The following is a 21,998-nucleotide window of genomic DNA, read 5'->3' on the forward strand; positions in this document are numbered from 1 at the left end:
AGGCGATGACAGCTAAGATTTTTTCCTGATTCCTGGTATGGTGAGGTGCACTGCAGGTCGATCCAAACACCGTGGAAGAATCGATGGGGTGAAGCCTGATGGAAGGCAGGTGTAATACTCCGAAATCGTAGTACAAAATGATGCCTGCGGCCTTTCTGACGGTGGTGTTGCCAGATGGTGGGAACGGGCACGGACAGCGTGCCTAATGTGCACTCCCAACACTTCCACCACAATGTGTGTTTGTACGGGCTGGTCCCGGGCGATCGCAATAGTCGCTACTGTCGATATGCATTTTGGCAAACCAAGACGAACCCTGAGAGCCCGAGCTTGAATAGCCTGTAGAGCACGAAGATTTGTCTGGCAAATGTTGGTCAGTGCGGGCAAACTGTATCTCAAGAAGCCCAGAAAGAGCCCTGTACAATTCCAACATTGCATGCACTGACATCCCGCAAGTCTTTCCGCCCAGAAACTTGAAAAGCTGGGAGATTGCTGTCATACGCTGTTTCAAGTAGGTCACGTGTGGGCTCCATGAGAGATCTCTATCAATGATTATGCCGAGAAATCTGTGAGTCTTCTCATAAGAAATTATCTGGCCATTTATTGAGATGGCGTAGGGTGTCATTGGTTTGCGAGTGAATGCCATCAGAGCCCATTTGTCTGACGAGATTTCAAGACCTTGGTTGCGGAGGTATACAGCTGTCAGAGTAGCAGCTTTTTGAAGCCTCGCACATATCTGAGGACGTGTCACACCTGAAGTCCATATACATATGTCGTCTGCGTACATTGATATCTTGATCGCTGCTGGCAGATGATCAACGAGACCAATGAGTGTGAGGTTAAATAGGGTAGGGCTTAGTACACCGCCTTGAGGAACACCTCTGTAGGTGTAGGTGTAGTGTCGTGCGGTTTTACCATCGCCGGTACACACAAAGAAAGATCTCATAAAAAAGTAATGAGAAATCAATAGGAAAACTCGACCACCTGGGCCAGCCATCGCAAGAGCATCGAGGATAGCCTCGTGAGATACGTTGTCGTATGCCCCCTTGACATCCAAGAACAAAGCTGCACATAATCTTTTGCGTGACTTTTGATGCTGGACATACGTGGCGAGATCAACAACACTGTCTACTGATGAACGATCTTGACGAAAACCAGCCATGCAATTTGGTAACATGTTGTAGTGTTCCAGGTACCACTCTAAGCGGACAAGGATCATGTTTTCCATTATATTTCCCACACAGCTGGCCAGCGCTATTGGGCGGTATGAGGTGAGTTCAAGTGGGGACTTGCCTTGCTTCAGGAGAGGGACCAAGCGGCTTGTCTTCCATTCTTCTGGTACCATGCCATCTTGCCAAGATACGTTGTATAGATGTAAGAGTTCTCTCCATGCGCCATCACTCAGGTTGTTCAAGGCGCGGTAGGATATTCCATCTGGTCCCGGGGATGAAGAACGCCCGCATAGAGCAAGAACCGCTTCTAGTTCCTCCATTATGAAAGGAAGATCCGTGTGGCAGTCATGTGAAACAGGGATGTGATTGGGGACTGGAAAGCCTGGACCGGTGGCTTGGCCAGAGATCCTTGCACAAAAGTCTTCTGCAACATCGGCATCCTGTCGCCTCTGGAAGAGCGCCAGCGCTTTGAATGGGAAGCGTTGTCCAGGGAGGGAACGCAGACCACGTATGGTTCTCCAGGTGTGGCAAAGTGGCTTTCGGGGGTCTAGTGACTGGCAAAACATTGTTCAATGTCGAGATGCCAATCTATCCATGCGACGTTGAATTTTCTTTTGTGGTCGTCTGGCTGTCCAAAGGTCTTCGATGGATTTTGTACGCCGGTAACGCCGTTCCGCACGACGATGGAGCGCACAAAGTCGCTCCAACTCTATATGCGATTCCGTGTGCTTCGACGAAACCATGACCGTGCGCGTGGCGTCTCGTATTGCATACTTGATTGTTTCCTCTAATGCAGAGGACAAGCCCTCCCGACAAGCATCTTCCATGGTGGAAGTAAAATTAGTCCAGTCATTTAATCGAATGGTATTCCGCGGGAAGGACCTGGACATCCCTTTGATGACAAGGCACGTAGGAATGTGATCACTCCCGTGTGTCTCGAGATCCGAAAGCCATTTAACACATATTGTGAAAGAGCTGGAGACTAAATCTAGGTCAAGACAGCTGCCATAATTCACGCCTCGTATAAACGTTGGGCTGCCGCAATTCAGGAGTGAAAGGCAGGCGAAGCAGGCGAAGCAGGCGTTGCAGGCGAAGTTTGCAAGTGTTTGCCCTCTTTCATTTGTCCTCGTGCTTTCCCATGCCATATAGTGCGCATTACAATCTCCGATGATGACATATGGAGCAGGGCACACCGACAAGATGTTCGTCAATATTTCGGGATCAAAATTACTTGCAGGCGATATATAAACGCTTACAAGTGTAAACACGAGTTAATTGTTAAAAAAATTAAATTATGGAGTTTTACGTGCCAAAACCACTCTCTGAATATGAGGCACGCCATAGTGGAGGACTCCGGAAATTTCGACCTCCTGGGTTTCTTTAACGTGCACCTAAATCTAAGTACACGGGTGTTTTCGCATTTCGCCCCCACCGAAATGCGGCCGCCGTGGCCGGGATTCGATCCCGCGACTTCATGCTCAGCAGCCCAACACCATAGCCACTAAACAACCACGGCGGGTTTTTTATTTGTTAGGCAAACATATTGATTGTTATCATGAGGCGGAATCGGCTGGCAAACATAGGTCAGTTCTCGACGAATAAAAACGATGACTTTGCTGCATGCCTCAGTTGCTGCGGATATAACAGCTTCGTATCCCGATAATCTGACTGTTTGGACTCGTTAGGCTCACATATGACAATGATTGGGAACAAATTAGTATGTATATACTGACGAAAGTCAGAAAGGCGTGACTTAGGCCTATTGCGTTCCACTGGATGATTGACGCTGCCTTGACTTCTTCTCGAAAAGATGGGTGATGGTTGGCCATGACTCTATTCGAGAGACTCAAGCACTGGGCTTAAGGCGTCCAGTACTTTCAGTGCACTTCGAGCAGACGTGGTTCCAAGGTTCGACAGAATCACTCGTATGGCATCTATGAGGGGACGCAGCATTGAAATGACTTGACGATCTGCTTTGGGCGTGTCATCAGCGGCAGGAGTATACGCTCCCGAGCGGGCTTGACGATCTATGGTTCTGTGGGAAGTTGCTGGCTCGGAAGCGCAGGCCATTGTTCCTGAGAAAGATTCCTTTCAGCTGACTTTCTTGTGCTGTTCAGCCCCTTTTTTGGCCTGATTGGAGAATGTTGGTGCTACAATGGAAGGACCCCTCTCCTTTCGTGTCTCTGCCTTTTTTGAGGAGGTTCGGTGACGCCGACGCCGACGCCGGATCGTTTCAGCATCCTCCCTGTCTGTCGAATTGTCACGAACCATCTTCTTGAGAACAGCGACCTCTTTCTTGATGCGAGGGCAGTCCCTAGACGAGGCAGCATGGCAACCATTACAGTTGCCGCACTTTAGGACAGTAGTAAAGTGAATCAGCAATGCACGTTGTTGCAAGCGTACGTCGCAGTTTATAACTGGAGATGTTGGAAGTAGTACAGAGCCTCTGGTTAGCCTATTTCAGTTATAGAGAAAATATTAATGTGGTTGAAGAAAGAAACGAATAAAAATGCAAAAAAGGCGATAGGTCTGCTACACGCGCGAATACTAACACATGCAAGAGGCTAAACATGAGACGAAACAACAACGAACGCAAGTCACTGTGCATAAAATTGTCTATAATATACAGGATTACAGAATTTCGGGCTAGGTGGTTTGATATAGTCATTGCGAGTTGAAAGTTGGCGCCCGTCCTTGTCGTTCTTCCTCGTCCACGTCACCTAAGCCCAATAAATGTCTCGACCACATGCATGACCGAAGAGATAAAAGTATTTCACTGCAATGTAAGCTGTCCTTTCAAGGCTATTGACTGGTCATGATCCAAGTACTGTCCCAAGTTAAGTGACACTGGGTGATTGCACAGCACACTATAGCTTTGTAGTGTAAATGCGTGCCGTCTTTGTTGAGCATAAACATGGCAGTCCAGCAAAACGCGGACTACGCCCTCGTCGGCTGCTCCTCACACACACAACGCAGAACTTGCGCGATGACTTTTTAGAAAGAATGTGCTTATTGTAGGCCACACCAAAGAGATAGTGGTGAAACAAGGTTTCTACACTTCGCGGTCACTTCACACATACGCAAAATTTTAGTTCGGGGTCTCAAACCATGCCGCAGATTATCTTCTCGCTGAGAGTTTCCGTATCATGTTTTTAACGTCGTTAGTGTACAGCGAAACACACACACACACACACACACACACACACACACACACACACACACACACACACACACACACACACACACACACACACACACACACGCACACGCACACACACACACACACACACAAATAGTGAACAAATTTTCTTCTAATTCTATTCTTGACTTAGACCTCTATTTGGCTGCTCAGAAAAGAACGTTTTTGTCTCTCTTTAATAATAATAATAATTCTGATAATAATAATTAGTGTTGGCGGCACCTTTCGGAGCGGCATGGTCTTTATATATATATATATATATATATATATATATATATATATATATATATATATATATATATATATATATATATATATATATATATATATATATATATATATATATATATATATGTATATATATATATATATATATATATATATATATATATATATATATATATATATATATATATATATATATATATATATATATATATATATATATATATATATATATATATATATATATATATATATATATATATATATATATGACATCACTCGCTGGTACCTTATAATGACAACTATGCTCGTTGCAGCATCGACAAACAACTTATTGAGTGTCTGAGCTCATTCAGCGCCAGAAGTGGCGCATCCGTAACCGACCACATTCGCATGCCAATTACCTCATTCTGCAGCACACGTACCGAGCAATAGCGCGACCGCGGCAGCGTAATTGCATCGTGCGTGCGCGTTATTCGACGATGATAGCACACCCGCGGAACGGATCGGTGGGTGGCAGGACTTGTGCGTTACCCGCTGAAAATCGCCTGTCAAACGTTAACGCCATTCATCGCTTCCTCGTTAGCCGACGCAAAAGAGGGAGAACATAAATATAGAAACAAGCACTACATCTGACAAATCGATACGTTTCCCATTACCAGCTCGGCCGTTCTGACAGTCTCTCTCTCTCTCTTCTTTTTATTCGCACTTTCAGGTTCGAGCCCTTCGATCTATCGCGCTCCAATGTCAACTGCTCGGAGGATTTTGCAGTTGCTCCCCCTGGAAGGTGGCCAATTTATTTCTCTCGCGCGAACGCCTTCCTTTTGGGTTTTTGTTTGCCTCAGCAGCCACCGCAGCGTGTGTGTGTGTGTGAGAATGTACGCGTCATCCTGCACGGTAGGCCCGTAAACGCGCGGCGCCAACCTATACAGCGAGCCCGCGCGTATACAAAGAAAGAGGCGCGAGCTAACATGCAAGCGGCCTAAAAGCCGCTCCGTGAGTGCGGCATGCCAGCGTGCGGTCGGCCTTGGGACAAGGCAAACGTGCTGCGCGTGCCGGCGGTCGTGGGGCTTTGTTCAAGACAAATATTCTCCCGAGCGCGAAACGGCGAGACATGACGCGCGGACTCCGTGAAGAAAGAGCGAGAGACAACCCGGCGCCGCCGTGCTTCCTTACGCAACGACGCCACGCGGGCGGCCGTTCCGAGTGGCGCAGATCACGTTAGCGCGGCAGTCGGTAAACAGTCGCAGGTTCGGTTCGTTTCGGTAGGATGAGATGAGACTCAGTTAATTCGCTTACGGCTTCCGTAGACGGCGTTCCATCGAGAAATGAATGTCCATTTAACTTACCTTAGCTTTCCGCGCAGTCGAAGCTGGATACGTATTCGTGGAGTGAACAGTGGGGCCACAAGTCAGAATCGTCGCGGTGGCGCGCATTGTTTCATTGAAGTACTCCGTGGACGCGTCTTCTATGCTTCTGTTTTCGACGTCGCCAACTTTTATATCACCAAAAGTGATTCAGAAATCCTCGCAGCAAAATTCCTTTCTTTGTTCATCGAGCGGATACAGTTCCGCGAGTCAACAAATGAGCGCGTATTATGTGCTGCACCTGAGCGTCTATGAATACGCTGCATGTGCAGCCGTGGCACGCGATCACTTTGCGATTTAGTTCCCGTGTTCCTTGTTAAATCGCGAGATAACGCTATAGGCTGACTGAAAGCAACTTGAAGCGGAGTATTTCGGCAGCACCGGGGCCTGCGACGCGCTTCCCACGCCCTATACAGTGTACTTTATTGCGATAGCAATTACATGGACACTCCAAGCGAATCATATATATATATATATATATATATATATATATATATATATATATATATATACGTTGTATATATACGTAGGTGCTACACTATTCCACCGCCAAAGTCGCTATAACCCGCCGTGGTGGCGTACAGTGGCTTCGGCGTTGCATGCGCTGCTAAGCCCGAGGGCGCGGGAACGAACATCCCGGAAGCGGCGGCTGCACTTCGATGGGGGCGAAATGCAAAAACCACTGTGTACTTTCCATTGGGGGCACGTTAAAGAACAGCAAGTAGTCAAAATTAATCCGGCTGCCCTACTACGGTATCCCTCATAATCATATCCTGGTTCTGGCATGTCTAAAACATGAGAATTTACTTTTAATTCATGTTTCTCTAACTAACCTTATGTTCTAGACAGAATTATTCCTCCGTTTCTTTTTTGTTTCTTTTCACATTTGCAGCGCGCAAATTACAGTCATGAAAAAAAAGCAGCGCAAAAAAGACGAGGACTACAAGAGGAACGTGTACGACGGATAGACGCGAAATTCCAATTAAATGCTTATTTGAAGGAACAGGGTTTATATAGATGGAAACAGGAATAGTACCACCCTGGCGTCACGACTTCTCTATCGCATCAGAAACGCAATCTCTATTTCGGGAAGTGCCACTGACGGGCAGCTAACGCACGTGCCATGGGCCCTAGCAACGTAAAACGCTTCTGATATCTCCCTTTCTAGCCTGTCTCCAGAACGTGCCAGAAACTAGGTGTCATGTAGATACAGATGTCATTTGTGACGTTTACAGTGTTGAGCCAGGTGACCCCCGCATTATTATTTACGGCCCAATTTGTGCTCTCGCGCCCTTCCATTGTAACGCCGTCCCGTTTGTCCAATACATTCCTGGTTGCAACTTAGGGGCATTTCATGTACGACATTTCGGTGCATTGCGTGTACTGCGCTGCATGTTTCGTGGAGCCCTTTGCTTTCGTCAGCATAGGCCACATCTTATTCAATTTACATGGTGCGCTAAGAAGAAGATTGACATTGTGCCTTTGCGCAACCTTCTCGAGGCTGTGGGACACCCTCTGCCAACATGGTGTACAAGTGATCAAGTGAATCAATATGGAGTAGAAATGATTCAGATTGCATTTCTGATGCGATAGAGATATCTTGACGCCCCGGTGGTACTATTGGTGTTTCCGTCTATATAAACCCTGTTTCTTCAAATAAAATTTAGTTCGTCTTCTTCTAGTCCTCGTCATTCTTGCGCTGCCTTTTTCTTCAAGTATGTGACACCAACTCGCCCACATCAAGCTCCTGCTGCTACAGTCATGAAACATTTCATTCACAGGGCGCTCTTTTTACGTTACATGTTTTCGCAAATTCAGAGTATTAAAAAGTGCGAAACAATATAAGTGCATGCTCACAATCTGAAAGTGATGTAATTTCACTGGCCCCGGTCTTCACGGCAAGCACAGTGGCGCCTGTATACTGGGTCATCACAGACCCTATGCACGGCGTTTTAAAGCATTTGTAGTATGTCGGATCCTCGTACAGTTACGACACCGTTCGAAGAGTTCAAGTACAACGTTAAACCTATCTATCTTTGCCTGTGCTTCGTGCCCTTCGAGCAAAACTATACCATTTTTTTTTATTTGAACATTTTCTTTTTTTAGAAAAGCCTACACGAGTTACTCTTAATACGCCGTTACAGATTAATTATCGGCCAAGCCGGACATCATTTACAAGAAAAACCAAAGCAATCCATTTACTAAATAAACTAACTGCATTATTGAACTTCCTAATTATTGACCTAATGGCACACGTTTATAAAGGAAAGTTGAAGGCAATCGTCATAAAAGTATGCTTCGGTGTTTCTACGTTTCATGTAGACCGAAATAACTGGCGTCAAATTATATACGTTCACAAGTGGGGAGGGAGAGGGGGGAGTGCACCGCAGGGCAGCATTTCGCTTTGCTGCGTGCATAATTGGGTAAATTGAGCGAATAATTTGACGCCAAAAGTATTTCGGTTCACGCGTCTGCGTTGAAATGTGGAAACTGGCAGCAAGACTTTTATGACGATTTCCTTCAACTTTCCAATATGAGCCTGTGCCGCGAAGTTTGTAACTAAGAACTGATCATTGTAATTAGTTTAATTAGCGAATTAATTGTTTTCGTTTTTCTCGCAAATGATGTCCTCCTGGGCAGGTAATTAATTATAGAGATGTGATAGCAGCTAATGTCGTGGGCTCTTTAAAGAAAAAGTGTCCGAAGTAAAAAAACGCACACCGTAAATAGTCTGGGGAATCTTCCAGCCACGAACAACACAACCCAATATTGCGACCGTGGTTTAAGAAAAGTAGTCGTACTTGAAATCAGGGAGCTCGCAAATATCGGAATCTTCAGAACAGTGGTTCCAACATCGTGCCGTTCGATTCTGTTCTCTATTCGAATAGCTCAGAATTTTCAATATTTATTTTTTTAAACTGTAGTTTTCGGACTGTCCGCACTGAGGTAGCAGACCTGCTTAACAAAATTTTAAAGCAAAGTGTCATTACCCTTCTGGAGAGTCGCGACAGGGTGAAGGAGAAAGCGTTCGCACGCGTGATATACGTATAGTGCGCAGCCAGGCCACTCTGGGAGGTTGCAACGTCTGACTTCTAGCACAATCGTGCAACGAGACAAAACGCAACCGCCGTAATTTTGTGGAGAACCTGAAACAAAGCGTTAAGCTGAACGTGACATCGTCGCTTTCAATGAGGCCACTCCGAATGGGCCAGTCATACGGAGTTCTTTCTATGTGCGTGACATCGGCTTTCGGATGAGCACGCTCATTGTTTTATGCGAAGCATATTACGAGGGCTCAACCCAGCTCCTCAGGCGCGGCGGTGACCATGAAATCACGTGACACCGTGACGTCACGACAGAGGAGAAGTGGCTTTGGCTCAACTCTTGCAAGACGGGCTGGGTGGGAATCGAACCAGGGTCTCCGGAGTGTGGGACGGAGACGCTACCACTGAGCCACGAGTACGATGCTTCAAAGCGGTACAAAAGCGCCTCTAGTGAATGCGGTGTTGCCTTAGAAACGAGCTGTTTCTAAGGCTCAGGCGTGCGACGCTTGCTCAGGCGCACATTTCGTTGCCGCGCCGAACGCTGCGTTGCTCGACGCTCACCGCGTCCAATGCGGGGCGCGTAGTCGCTGGCGGGTCGACGGGAACGCTGTCGCGTTCCACTCTTGAAGGCGAAGCAGGGTAACGCATGAGTTGTTTCTTCGTCTAGCCGAACCAAATATAGCCAAGGAACAGCAGTTCACCAGGCTAAACAGTGGTTCAACAACTAAAATAAAGGCTAGTATGCTTCGCATCCTGGGCTTAACCTTAGCTAAGCCACAGCCATTTTTTTTTATTTTGAGTTCCCCTATCGAACATTCTAGACAAAAAAGCTAACTTCACGGACTCGAAATACCCTGAAATTTTGCTGCTGAGTAGCGCCGCAAACCTGAAATACGAAGCCGCGATTCGCTGCAGCAAGAAATGTGTGAGAATGTACGCGTCATCCTGCACGGTAGGCCCGTAAACGCGCGGCGCCAACCTGCAGCAACTGGTTTGGTAACGTAATGTGACTCGTCTTACAAAATGACACTACTTAGGCCTGAATTAGACCTCTTCATTCTGCTATAGTTAATTCACACTAAGACATTCACATAAATTGAGAACACAAATTTTGATTTCCATGTTTACGTTCGCGCCGTTGTGTCTTCCATAAGCCAGTATTGCTCCTCTCGTTCCTTTGTCTCTTTTTTTTTTCTTTTTTAAAATCGGGATATTATTTGTCTTATACCAGACATTCACAGCCACATGCATAGGTTTCTGTCACGCCTCGTTTCGGGTTCTTCAATAAAAAAAATCAAACAGCCATTCCACACTGTGAAAGTGGATGAGCAGCGAAGCTGTAGCACATCACAGAGGGTTAGACAAAGGTACATGCCTTCGTTTTCATCATCTGCAAATGATAGTCACGATAGCTTTGTGATATTACTGCCTACACTGATTTGTTCGGCTACAATCTAAGACCGAATCTTGGCCAAAGTTAAATCTATACATGACCGTTGTTGAGTAGTTGAGTGGCTTAGATTGGCGTGCACGCCAAACCGAGCTCTTCTAGCACAAACTGAGTGAACCATTTTTCGTCTGGTTTTAAAATGTCCACATTGAAGTCTCCAAGGATGATCACAGGTGTAGTAGTGTCATTACGGCTAATCCACGCAAAGTACGTGGTCACGAACTTCTCAATATCACACTTTGGTGCGCCTCGAGGCACACACACAGTGGATATCATAATTCCGTCTTTCGTTTGTACGGCACAGACATCCCCACAGTCGGTGGCAATGTCCTCTTGCGAGTCAAGGGTGTGTGGTTGTACACGCATTTTGTCCTTTGCGTATGTGGCAACGCTTCCTGCTCGTGAGTCCACGTGCTGTTCACAAGCGATTCCAGTGTACCAATCGATTTGAAACGATGCATCTTGATTTATTTATTTCAGTCATTATTATTTATCAAGGTTATCATGAGGGGCGGAGTGCTTGAAGCCTGTTTCACCTCCGCCGCGGGTCGGCTCGCGATCACCTTTGTTGTTGTTGTTGTTGTTGTTGTTGTTGTTGACGCACGGACACGAAAAATACAGAGAACCCTAGCCATATGCAGGTTCGCTGTAAAAATTACGTGTCCCACGACGGCCGAAACAGAGCTGCCGGTCACCCGCAGTCTTCGGCAGCTTCAGGCGTCGACACATAGCCGCGTGGACTATACAATCAACAAAAATAACGCGTATGGCACATCCGTAGCGCAATGCGGAGAATGTTATGCCGGATGCAGCAAGCGGGCCGACAACAGCGCACGCCTCACGTACCTTCGTAAAAGTGTTTACTGAGCGCGCGGGGTTATTCGATACAACGACGTCGACAAAAGCCTGCGCCAGGTATGCGCGCGTCACGGCTGCTCAGGCGCTGCATGCCAGCGCGTTTCGCAAATTCACCCATGCAGACCGCATTTCCACTGTGACGCAACCTCTGTGATACTGGGCGCATTTGTTGTCTAACCGTGCGAAGTGTGCTTTCTCGTGTGGCGCTCGGTCATCGTCAAACGCGTTGGCGTTATTAATGCGCATTGAGAATACTGACAGACGCAGCCGCATCCGGATGCGAATTTTCATTCGGGGAGTGACAACTGTACGGACGCTTCGCAACTGCAGGGGTGTCTTTCCACCTTCGAGCTCGAAACCACCAACAGCGATAAAGTCAAATCAATCAAATTTGTCTTTATCTCATCTCGAAGGAGGAAATGGAGGATCAATTGACAATAATGCCTAAAAAAGCTGCTTAGAAACAGCTTGACGAAGTACGTTCCCGGCTATATAGGTACCGCTTCAAACGATCATCGTGATCGAACCCTTGACATGGGTGTAAGGATTACTACAAAATTTGGCATCGTCTCTGCGCTGTGCTCTTCAGCTCATCGACAGATCGAGAGCCTTCGGGAAAAATGCAGCTTATTTTGATATGCAAAGGTAATTTTACACGGCGCACAGTCAGTCCATCCTGCCAGGAACGGCTGACGCGTAAAATAGTGCAACTTCAGTATCACTGCGAAAAAAGAAAAAAAAAAGAAAAGAAGCGCCGTGAAATTATTTTGCGATGGTTACGTGGCCACTGTGGCGTCATTGACAATGACCGCGCGCACAAGGCTTCTCGATCACCACACGAGGAAGGCCACTGCTTTCCGATTTCTCTTTCAGGGACAAGACGCGGTAAGGAAACTTTGCCCTTCGCATTAGGCAAACTGGGATATCTTCTGCATCTATTCTGCTGCCATGACTTGCTTTCACTAAGTTATCTGCCGGGTGATATATTTTAATACACACATTTAAAGGAAGTCAGCCCCCCCCCCCTCCCCCAAGGGGATACTTTCTTCACGATTCTTCCCTTCAGCACGGAGGAGAGCGGATGGTCTAGCAGCCGTTGTAGTCGAATCGCTAATTAACTAAATTTGTTCATTTACTTGGTAATTCCTGGTTTTAGCGCCCATCTTACAATGACAGTATCGCAGGCGGGAGGCAAAAACAGTTCACGCGATTTTAAAAATATGATTTGATTTGTTGTCAAAGTACGCATTGAAAAACTTCTTTTTCTTTCTTTTTCGCTCCGGTTCTGAAGTAGTTCTGAACAAACAACGCCAGAAGCTCTGCCAGCGTTATTCTCGACGCTGTCGTGAGAATGACTCACTGTGATGACTCGCTGAGGCATCTAATACATCTAGTACCTCTCCGCGTGCCACTACCGCATGCGATAGTAGGTCGCCAACAGATGAGCTTCGCGAGAAACGCGCACAGACGGTGAACGTATTGACGTAACGAAAGCGAACGAGGCAAACATCACGTGGGCAGTGCTTCCGGCACTCCTCGTGCGGCCTGTTTGGGAATCGAGCGGAAAGAAAGGTAAAATTTGCTCGACGAATATGTGAACAACGGATAGCGCTTTCAAAATGACGCAAATTGCCTTTTGTCTATCGCGGTGCTCTCCTGCAATATATTCATTGCGAAATACACGTTAAAACCAGGAATTAAAATACTTATTTAACTAGCACTATAGTTCACGAGCGATCGCGCTACTCGGCCATGGGGTGTCCACCGCGCTAAGGGGCGAATATTGAAGAAAGCATCCGCACTTCCTTAAAATCTTATTCTTCAAAAAAAAAAAGAAAGACAAGAAAAAGAAGAAAAACTGCTTCCGTTGTAATATATCAACCAGTATTCCTCATTCACATAGAATGGCTGACAGTGCCGCGTGCCACGCCCTCGATTTTCGGTAACGCTCCTTCTCCAACACGTTCGGACGACTGGACAATCGAGCCCTGCTAGATTCGAAGATATATCTGAACACCGAGCTCCCCGCTCGTCCTTACACAAGAGAATTAAGACACGTTTGTGCTTTTACATTCCGACGAGCTTGTAGCAATACATTTCGCTACACCACAGTGTTCGTGAATGCGCACTTCCTCTCTCTCTCTCTCTCTCTCTCTCTCTCTCTCTATCTCTCATTTTTACGTCACCCTATCTTCCTATTGCAGAGTATCGATCAACCAGACGCTCTTTCGATTAAACCGCCCTGCCTTTTCTCTCATATGCCATATATCTAAGCACTTGAGGACAACGCACGTCGAAGCTTTTTCAAACTGTCTCTTCAAACCTATTCTGCATGGTTTGCTCCTAAATTTCACATTCGCCTAGTACGCCACATGCAATTTCCCAAGAAGTATAAGCCATGGCATTTCCCACTGTGGAAACTATTGCACTCTGCCACGAGCGGGAAAGAGAGCGGGCGTCGGGGGCGGGGAAGGCGCGATCGCAACGTTCACTGGTTCGCATACTCCTCTGAGAGTGTTCGCAGCAGAAGTCATACATACCGCGACGTGGAAGGGCAATCAACCACCACTGCCACCACGTTGCTGCTGGCGTGTCGACGCCACATTTCTTGATCAAACTATTCTTTTCATTTACGACGGTAGACTGCCGAATCAAAGCTGCAAAGCGCAGCCAAATCCACAGCTCTGTTCCACGATCGCCTGCGCTGTTTCCCTGCTCCTCAGTTATCCCTTTTTAAAACCTGCACGCAGGTTGCATTTTGAAACGGGGTTTCCTCTGTAGCGTGCGCTTCACTGCTGTAGTTACAGCCCCAGTGCTCCAGTAATCTGCCAGCTTCAGCCTGCTCTATAACCAATCCGCGCCGCCTCAGCCAGGTGCACGCGCCGTGCAGATTAGCTAGCGTGCGCAAACCTGACAGGTTGCCGCGGCGGTAACGATATACCGGTAACGTGGAACCGTGGTATGCAAAAATATTACGTAATACCGCGCTTACGGAAATTTGGCACTTGGACGGAAAAATGCTATAGCAAAGCGGTGTGACGACAACGAAGCGTTTCGCTATATACAATAAACGAGAAAGATAGAGTCACAATCCAAGTCACAATTTAGGGTAAAGAAAGCTGCGTTTCATGACACGAGTTCATGATTTAGTTGAACGTTTTGCAAGTCGACGGTTTCACCTCCTTGCTTAGCAGTGACACGTAACGATGCGAAACAAACGTACGCGAACAAATGAAAACAAAGAGAAAACAAGGGTAAACCGGAGATTGAGATATTAATCATTTTAAGGCAAGCTTTGACGGTAGTATAGTGATTGCCAGAAAAAGGGCATCCATATGTGGCGCAAGGTATGGTGTACCTAAGTGTCGCAGGCTGTTCGCACCCAAACGATAGAACTTTAAGAAACGGGGACGTAGAAACGCAACAAATCACTGGAGCTACTTTCCGCGCTGCATAAAGCAACATCCATGTCCAGAGAACTGTGCATCCGGTGAGCAATCTATCCTTGTCGTTGAATGTAATCACTTTTGGACATTAGTTATTTACTGCCTGGATTACTTTTCTTGCTATAGATTACGTACTTTAAGTATTGTGTGTGTGCCGAAAAGTGCATTTACGTGCATCCTTCACTGCTGCCACAAAGACGTGTGCCATCCCCAGACAAAGGGGAATAGGGAGCTGTCTTCCCTTCCCCTTTGTCTGCTTTCGTATGTCTGCTTTTCGTTTTCCTCTTTTTTTAAGTTATCGCTCTTTTTTTTTCTTTTCGAGGTTAGAGATTTGTCGCTTTGATTTTCGTACTACACTTGCCCTGGCTAGCGCACTTCGCCTGACGACTCTCATTCCCTCCGTTAGTAGACAATCCGCAAGCATCTTTCGTTCGACTGTAAGAGAGGCCACCCCCTCCTCATCAGTGTGCCACAACTGTTCGAAACTTACCTGGCAGAATCGCCAGGGCCGACGCGACCACAAACCAGCAGCAGCAGCAGCTGTGAACTGCCCTCCAAAGTGGCACCATAATGCTTGGGATGCTGTGGGCGACACCACCCGTCCAGCTGTATGTACTGTTCAAACACAACAGCGCGCAAGCACACACAGACACTGCCGCACACACGCAGTCAGAAGACGCAGCCACGCGTGCGCACACGTCCTAAGCAAGCGGGCAGGATGGTCATCGAGGGTAGCCGCGTCAGGCGACGCAGGCGCCGGGTCCCATCATCGCGCGGCCACGACTCGGTTTCTGCCTCTGACGCGCAGCTGTTCCTTCGCCTGGTGGCAGCGACATCGTGTTATAGCAACCGCCGCCTCTCGCGGAGTTCTGGAGGAACGGCCAGTGTGTCTGACGCCTTGCCGCCTCTCGCTGACTTCTGCGCTAGCATGCGCCCTCCTCGTCGCGTCGGCGGCGTTGAGTAGAGAGAGAGCCGCGTGGGCAGACCGGGCGCCGACGAAGGCGACTCAGGCTGGCCTTCCGCGGCACCTTCTCGTTGCGGTCGAACCGCTCTCCCCGTAACCCGGATGACGACAGAGCGGCGGCGGCGGCGTTTATGTGCGCCGTCGGCGGTGTCGCGCATAACTCGTCTATGACATGTACACACGGTCGACAACACTCGCCGCGACCAGTAGTAAAGTCGCTTCTGTGTTTTATTCTTTTTTTTTTGTATGCGTGTGCGTGTTCAAGCGCGCCGGACATTCTCTATTAAGGAAAGGGCGGCTGCCGAAGTTTCCGGTTAGCCGAGTTTTTGCTACGACGACACTCAGTGCGAGTGATTTGCAGGTTATGATCCGTTAAGACGGATTACGAAGATGGACTGCTTTTCCGCAGTTTCTTGCATTTTTCCTAATGCGTGCAACATTAGCAATCTGTCCTCGTCGTTCGAGAACGAGAAACCGCAGTAAAAAAAAAAAGAGAAAAGGTAGATATCGGAAGCTGTGTTTACGTCTCCCCGTGGCTTCTCACCCAGACGGCCAGCCGATGCTCTCAATGACGGACACAAGACACAAGAACCGGGAGCACCAGCCTTACTCGGTCGCATCCGGGCATCGACTGCCACGGCGGCCAGCGCAAATCCCCGCGAGACACGAGCGCGCATGCCCTGGAGCAGCACAACGAGGGAAGCGCGCAGAGCGCGTGCTCCACAAGGTGCGCGAATGCAGCAGACCCGGAAGGGCTTCTATACGCGAGTGCTCGCTGTGAACGACGGAAGAAGGCATCGGTGGTACCGCTCCTGCGTTCGCCATGTCTTGCCCAGCTTCCTCCTAACGACCCAAATAAATCAATTGACGAGGTCCAATGCGCCAGATGATCTCACGGACGCCCGGAGTGTCTTCGCATTCCGTCGCCCCCCCCCCCCCCCTCCAAATCACAATGCAGCCGCTACAGCCGGGAATCCAACACGCGACCTCGTGATCAGCAGCACAACGCCATCGCCGCTGAGTGGGTAAAGGCCGCACGTACTTTACGTGCATTGCTATGCGGTGGCCTTACGTGTCCACAGAAATATTGTCATCGTGTCTTTCTGGTATCTTACTGAGAGATGTGCCACCATGAAACGCTGCAAATGAATTAACGATTGCTTTATACAATGGTATAATTTTATGAGGGCGAGGAATAGGGAGGAGGGAAATGTGAGAATGAAAAGCGGTAAAGTGTGGGTGCGTCCTTGCGAGGATGCCCTATTTCGGGGCCGCAGACTCGGTGACCCGAGTAGCGTTGGTTTGCGGCGATGGTGAGGTCCAGTTGTCGTAGGTAGACGAGTGAAGTAAATAACGGCTCCCAGTGTAAGCTCGCACATTATTATTTGTTTTGAAAACATTTATACATTTAACAGGAAAGGGAAAGCCAGCAGCAGGCTGACAACTGCCACCGGAAGGGGCACAACGCCTGCCTACTCTTCAGACGGGAGGTGACAGCAACACAGAAATGGAAGATAGAAAGGAGGGGAGGAGGGTAGGAAAGTGGAAAGAAAGAGCAACAGGGCAAATCTAAAAGAATAAAGTAGAACACACAGTACAGATCACACAGTAGGGCAGGTCACTGAAGGTCACGCAACTACAGAATGGTAAACAGAAAAAATAGTATCGACGCTACAAACGTTAACCTAAGTTAGTTACTTCTAGAATAGTAAGCAGAGCGCGATGAGCCTGATCACGTCGAGCCGCACAACCACTGAGGTACAAGCATTCGTCGAGTGTCGTACACCGCAGACCAAGGAGATTATAATCTCTCACTAGCGACATGTGCTACGCAATGAAATGGGGCACTCCAAAATCAGGTGCTGAAGTGTCTCGCAGCAGCCGCAAGACGTAGTACATGATGGACTGGCCACACGTTCTTGTCTGTATAAACATTCGTGCACGTTCACGCAGCCAACCCTCAGCTTGAGTAGTAGTGCTCTATAGCGCGACTAGCAAGCCTCGACCGCGAACAAGGGGGGGGGGGGGGGGGACGTCTCATTTGCGACGCGCTGGTCTGGATGCTGCTTGAGTACGGGGCGACGAATCAGCAGAGGAGCGTCATCAAGCTTGCACAAAATTTCAGGGCAGACACAGTTGTTATGAGCGCAAGTTGAAACCAGTCGATCAGCCTCTTCATTTCCTACAAGCAAAGAAACACAGGAACGTGCATCTTTAGTTGGAGGAGTACGGCAGCACCACCGGATTCGTCTCCAAACCCCTCCCCTCCCCCCTCTTCTTCTGTTGATGCACAGTAGCGTGGATTGCCCGTGCGGGGCTCAAGGTGAAGCCTACGTGCCGTTTGAGGTGTACACGTAGTGCGCCGCTGAGGCCGCTGCAGTTATATAGTCGGCGGCGGCGGTGCTTTGTAAGTAATTAATTAAACGTGTGCTGGCAGTGGTGTGCTGACGACCTGCGTTTGTCAGCCTGCAGAGAGGAACTGAAAAGCCTTCGGCCACGTTCCTATCCAACTCGCGCGCACACAAAGCTGATTCCGCCAAAGTATGTTGCATGTGTGACCCGTTTACAAAAGAAGACAGCACTGTATCGAAATGTCGGCGACAGTAAGAAAACTCACCGATATTTGGTCGCTCTGCCAAAGGAGAGAGTGCGCACAGATAAGATTAAGGCAGGGAGGTTAACCAAGACAAAGCTCGGTCGGCTATAAACATTACACTGTGAAAGGAAAATATTAATGAAGAAAATGAACAAAGCTCGAGATAATGCATGCGTTGGTTCACAGCTATACTGTAGGGTTTTTTTATTCCTTGTTTTAGCTGCACCATTTTTTTTTAAATTGCCTGTCACAGATAGCACAATTCTAACCCTTTACCTAAATTACTCGATCAGGACGCCATTACTTCTATGAGAAATCAAAGTACTTAATTGAATAATTAACATAATTGCTCTAATTAACCTTTTTGAATTATAAGCTTTACGGCAAATATTTCAATCTATGAATTATATCCGGTGAGTTCGCAAGGTGTTGGAATAAATTGGAACCAATTAGAACGTGCAACTTGGAACAAATTCTCAGGACTGCACCAGTTTCGAGATATTAATTTTCAAAGTGTCCCACGAACTGCATTGGCGTTGCAGTTACCTTTCTTTAAGAAAACGCTGTGTTATGCATTGAAGCACCAAAGTGACTGGGGCACCAATGCATTTAAATAAATAAATAAATAAATAAATAAATAAAAGTTTCCTACGTGAGATTCCTGGGGCCAGGCTCTTGGCTATATTCATCAATCAAATAAATACTTCGTATTCTTCGAAGACACGTAGTGATTACTGTTACTAAAATTGACATAGGGGGAATATGTATAGTGTGAAAAACAAAGTAGGCAAGTAATAAGAGTATGTTTTCAATGATTCTTCAAAGAATAAACAAGCATGCTCGCATCTTCGCTTCGGTGCGTTTTAAGGAACAACTAATTGCTAGCGACGCCCCCGGTCTTCACCTCTTTTGCTATTAAGGCCCGTCGAACTTCGTAAAACGGAAATAACGATGCGAGTGTGAGTTTGGTGTTTTAGACAATGAGGAATAATCTGAAGGCGCACGTGCTACGCCATTGGCCAATTTGGTGTTGCGCAAGGATATATAAGGAAATGAATGACAGCAGCGGGAATTGTCGCAGCCGAAAAGTAAATAGGTGATCCTGGATTAAGCGCTTGAGAGTTATAAGAGGCCGATGTTTTCCGCCCCGGCACACAGTACAGCCAGCACGGAAGCCACGTCATTGCACATGCGCACACGAGGGGCGGACGGTTGTGCAGTCTACCGCATGCCCCACCGCTATACAGGGTGGCTAACAAGCACCGCGCTCTCCAATTACTCTAATGAGTTTAATGACAACCAATAAAAGGAGGGTATACACTCTCCGCGGCACAACAAATCTTGCGTTGGGTAGAAAAATCCGCCAAGTGCTAAAGAAGTCTTTTTATCAGGTAACACGCCGAAGAGTCGAAATCGAGAATTCTGAACTACTCAACTCCAGCCTAAAAAAAAAGGCTCCTGCGGATTACAAAAGCAGAACGGATATCTTTTCGCCAAGGAGGAAAATTTGTAAAGTAAAGGTTACTTCTTATCATCATTTAGAGCTTTCCCAGAGCATTACTGTATTCAAGAATTCTGAATTAATCAATTAATTAATTAATAAGTAAATAAATAAATAAGTCTTAGTTTCCTACGTGAGATTCCTGTGGACAGGCTCTTGGCTATATTCATCAGTCAAACAAATTCGACCCCCCCCACCAAGATATGCTTTAAATGTAATGTAATATCTAATGACAGATGGCGAACCGCTTTTCGTCCAAGCGTTGTTAACATGCATGAACTCGGGGATGCCGAAGGCGACCTTACAGCTCTCAATCAGCACTTGAGCTTAATTTACCATAAAGCGTGTTTGTCAACGTGCAGCGCGATGTTACGCAAGATGTTTCATCCCAACCTTCATGGTTCGAACCTTCTCGAGCATCAGCTAAAGCAGTTCGGCCCCATGGCCCACAAATTTCTAGAGAAGGGGGGAGGTACCTGCCTTGTTTGCGCCCCTACCCCACCCTTGCGGACGCCCGTGTTCGCAAGTGCCTTTTGCCATTGACCGGCCGCCTTCGCGAATAATATGCCCGATATCGCAATTGAGAGAGGTCCGCTCTTACGAACTGTTTTAGCGTAAAGAGTTACTTGTGATTATGAGAACCCCCTCCCCGAAAAAAAATTTCTGGCTACGCCACTGTGGTGGAATTGCCGGGTTTACTCGACACTGTTACGACTTTGAGGTGGTCCCGTAGCGCTCGTCACCCGTTTCGTGACACAGCGTTGTTAGCGAAGACTGCGAGTCAGGCGTCGGTGAGAATAACGAAAGGGATTTTATACGCTATATACAGGTCATTATACAGGACAAGATCGGATCGTCACTGGGGCCGAGAGCTCACAGCAAACGCTACTGTTCCCGCACGGCGACGTCCGGCGAGACTGCAACGCGTGACACATCTCACTCCGTTCGAGAGCGACACTGGGCTCCCGGTCGATCCGCGGATCCGGTTTTCCAGGCGGCGGCGTCGGGGCTTATAATGCCCCGAGAAACCATTGTCACTCAAACGGCCCAATACAAAGCCAGCACTCGACGGTCGTCCGAGAGGTCCAACCAGCGACCGCGCTAGCCACCCGGTTCAAAGTTGCCGCGCACGGTAACTTCCAGGCAAAAGGAAATACGGCGCCGGGCTGTCTGGCACTTTGTTGCACGTTTGGACATGTCGCTCGCCGATGCTTCTCCTCAGGACGCCGCTGCTTGACGGACCAGCATCTTGACTTGTCCAGTGAGAATTAGGGCGCTGTGCCTTTCGGAGCAGCCCCGGGTTGTCCAAAGGGCGTTCGCAGGATAAATTCTGCATCTTGTAGATTCGGAATCCGGGCTTGTGGTAATGGCACAACAAGACGCGAAGACGGAAGCTCGCCCACCAGTTCTTCGACGAAACCGTCACCTTGCTGGACTTGCACCGAAATCATCGGAGTTGGAGATCTCCCATGACGCGAAAGCTCAACTTTCAACAGTGGCGCCTAACAGCTAACAGCCTAACAGTTCTGTGCATCTGAGAGGGTCGCGTGCTTTCGCAGGAAAACCCGGCTGAGCCTCGTAATAAGAATGGCTCACCCGTAACCAACCCAGGTGAGCAGCTATAGAAAACCACCTGAACAGCGCTTCTCATACTTTCGAACGTCGCGTTTCTTTCTAACGAATAGTGCGCTCATGTGATTCGACAAGCACGAGGCAACATTAATAGAATGCAGCCGCTTCGCTCCGAAAATCAAGGAGCGTTTCGGCGATTTCGGGGCGAAAAAGAAACGGACAGAACAGACACTTCTCGAACGCGCGCAAGTACCAGGCGACATCTGTGCGAGATGCCAGATGTTTCACTACTTGGTACTTGCGCAGACTGTGCCTAATTGTTAAAAATAAAGGATTCGAGACGCAATTACACCTTTTGCCGGACAACATTCGCAAAAAGGCCAGACAAAAGAAAACTCCGTCTGATCATTTATCAGCCTGATTAACTGAATTACCTGATTCATTTTTTAAGTTATAAAGGATACGCAGCCAATGCCAATAGGACCTCTGTGCTTTAAAACTGATCAAAAACCTTTATTTAAAGCACGGTGGCGTGAACAGTTCAGACTCCAGCGCGAAACGGAAGCCAGCGCTTCAGGTGCGTGCGTAACCAGGCCTTAAAGTTACG

General features: G+C 47.7%; 1 protein-coding gene across 1 annotated transcript in view; it reads right to left on the reverse strand.

The window, feature by feature from the left end:
• The window catches only part of LOC139048123 (tyrosine kinase receptor Cad96Ca-like), a 73,571-nt gene extending 57,754 nt beyond the window's left edge, over positions 1-15,817 (reverse strand). The window contains exon 1 of the mRNA XM_070522615.1: positions 15,249-15,817. Within this exon, the coding sequence (XP_070378716.1) occupies positions 15,249-15,327 (79 nt within the window). The 5' untranslated portion in view covers positions 15,328-15,817. The remainder of the gene's footprint in view (positions 1-15,248) is intronic.
• Positions 15,818-21,998: the final 6,181 nt, after the last annotated feature.

Source organism: Dermacentor albipictus, chromosome 1, assembly GCF_038994185.2.
Source record: "Dermacentor albipictus isolate Rhodes 1998 colony chromosome 1, USDA_Dalb.pri_finalv2, whole genome shotgun sequence".
NCBI classification, from domain to species: domain Eukaryota; kingdom Metazoa; phylum Arthropoda; class Arachnida; order Ixodida; family Ixodidae; genus Dermacentor; species Dermacentor albipictus.